The sequence below is a fragment of the Etheostoma cragini genome, unplaced genomic scaffold (genome assembly GCF_013103735.1).
Source record: "Etheostoma cragini isolate CJK2018 unplaced genomic scaffold, CSU_Ecrag_1.0 ScbMSFa_1714, whole genome shotgun sequence".
Taxonomy (NCBI): domain Eukaryota; kingdom Metazoa; phylum Chordata; class Actinopteri; order Perciformes; family Percidae; genus Etheostoma; species Etheostoma cragini.
Window position 1 is genome coordinate 40,047 of NW_023265797.1, and position 1,221 is coordinate 41,267.

The 1,221-nt window shown below is 47.6% G+C and overlaps 1 protein-coding gene across 1 annotated transcript in view; it reads right to left on the bottom strand.

The window, feature by feature from the left end:
* LOC117940108 overlaps positions 1–1,221 on the bottom strand; it is a 23,118-nt gene that overhangs the window by 14,614 nt on the left and 7,283 nt on the right. The window contains exon 3 of the mRNA XM_034865491.1: positions 1,151–1,214. Within this exon, the coding sequence (XP_034721382.1) occupies positions 1,151–1,214 (64 nt within the window). The remainder of the gene's footprint in view (positions 1–1,150; positions 1,215–1,221) is intronic.

Consider the following 1,221-nt stretch of genomic DNA (forward strand, 5'->3'; position numbering starts at 1 on the left):
ATTTGGAAAGCTGTGCTTCTGATACAACAGCGTCACTGTTGAGGTTAAGTCCAACAGACTGAAACCTGAGGCCTGCAGGCTCCACTGCAGGGCAGACCGATAGACCACCGGCTAGTAACACCCCCGATGCTTGCAGCAGAGACCGGGCGCTGAAACGCTCCCGGCAGGCAGAGGACAGAGAGGGAGCGATGTTTACCGGTTATCAGCATACTATCAAATCTACTAGGCAAAGGGCTGGATGTAACGTTGTTGTCACACAAAACACGAACATATTCACTTACAAAAATAAAGCCCAACGTGTCGGCTTTATAGCGTTCAACAAAACAGAGACTGACACACCGGGCATTACTGAGACACAACACCGAGCTAGATACCAACGATCCGACCGAGGGAAAGGGCTAGCAGCTAAATACGTTAGCAGCACTCTTATGACAAACTCCACAAGCTAGCACTCCGACCATAGACCGTAGAAATAACCCAGACTCCGACGATATCCCAAATCAATAATGATCAATGATCAATCTAACCGAAGTTAGCGTTAGGTGTTCGCCGTCTCAGCTGAACCCCAGAATCCAACATCCCTGTGAAGCTAGCGGATGTTAGCCGCTAACTAAACCACAGAATCCAACGTCCCGCTCTACTCCCTCTGAAGCTAGCTCATGTTCGCCGTCTCAGCTAAACCACAGAACCCAACGTCCCTCTGAAGCTAGCGGATGTTAGCCGCTAACTAAACCCCATAATCCAACGTCCCCCTCTACTCCGCCTGAAGCTAGCTGATGTTTGTCGTCTCAGGGCATATTGTTGATGCAGAAACAGGTGCTAGTTCCATAGTAAAAATCTGCCAACTCCGCAAAACTCGTGAATCCTCCGAGCATCTATGGTCCAACTGGGGTAACTCTCCTACGTTCAGCTAACAAGCGATCCCATTGGATTAATGCGTCCAATTACATTTTCCATTTATCTGCCTCTATTTTCGTTAACCAACTGGACCTTAACCATGTTTTTCTATTTTCTCTAAATGGACACGATGTATAAGCAGTCTATTTCCTAAAATGCATAATGTGCTTGGATACAATAAAGGAGGATGCATGACAGTAAACTGCACACACACACACACACACACACACACACAAACACCACACACTGTCACCAAGCGATCCTGTACTTCAGTGGAGCCTGAAACTGATCCTCCTCCATGTGGTGGTAGTCAGACACTACAGG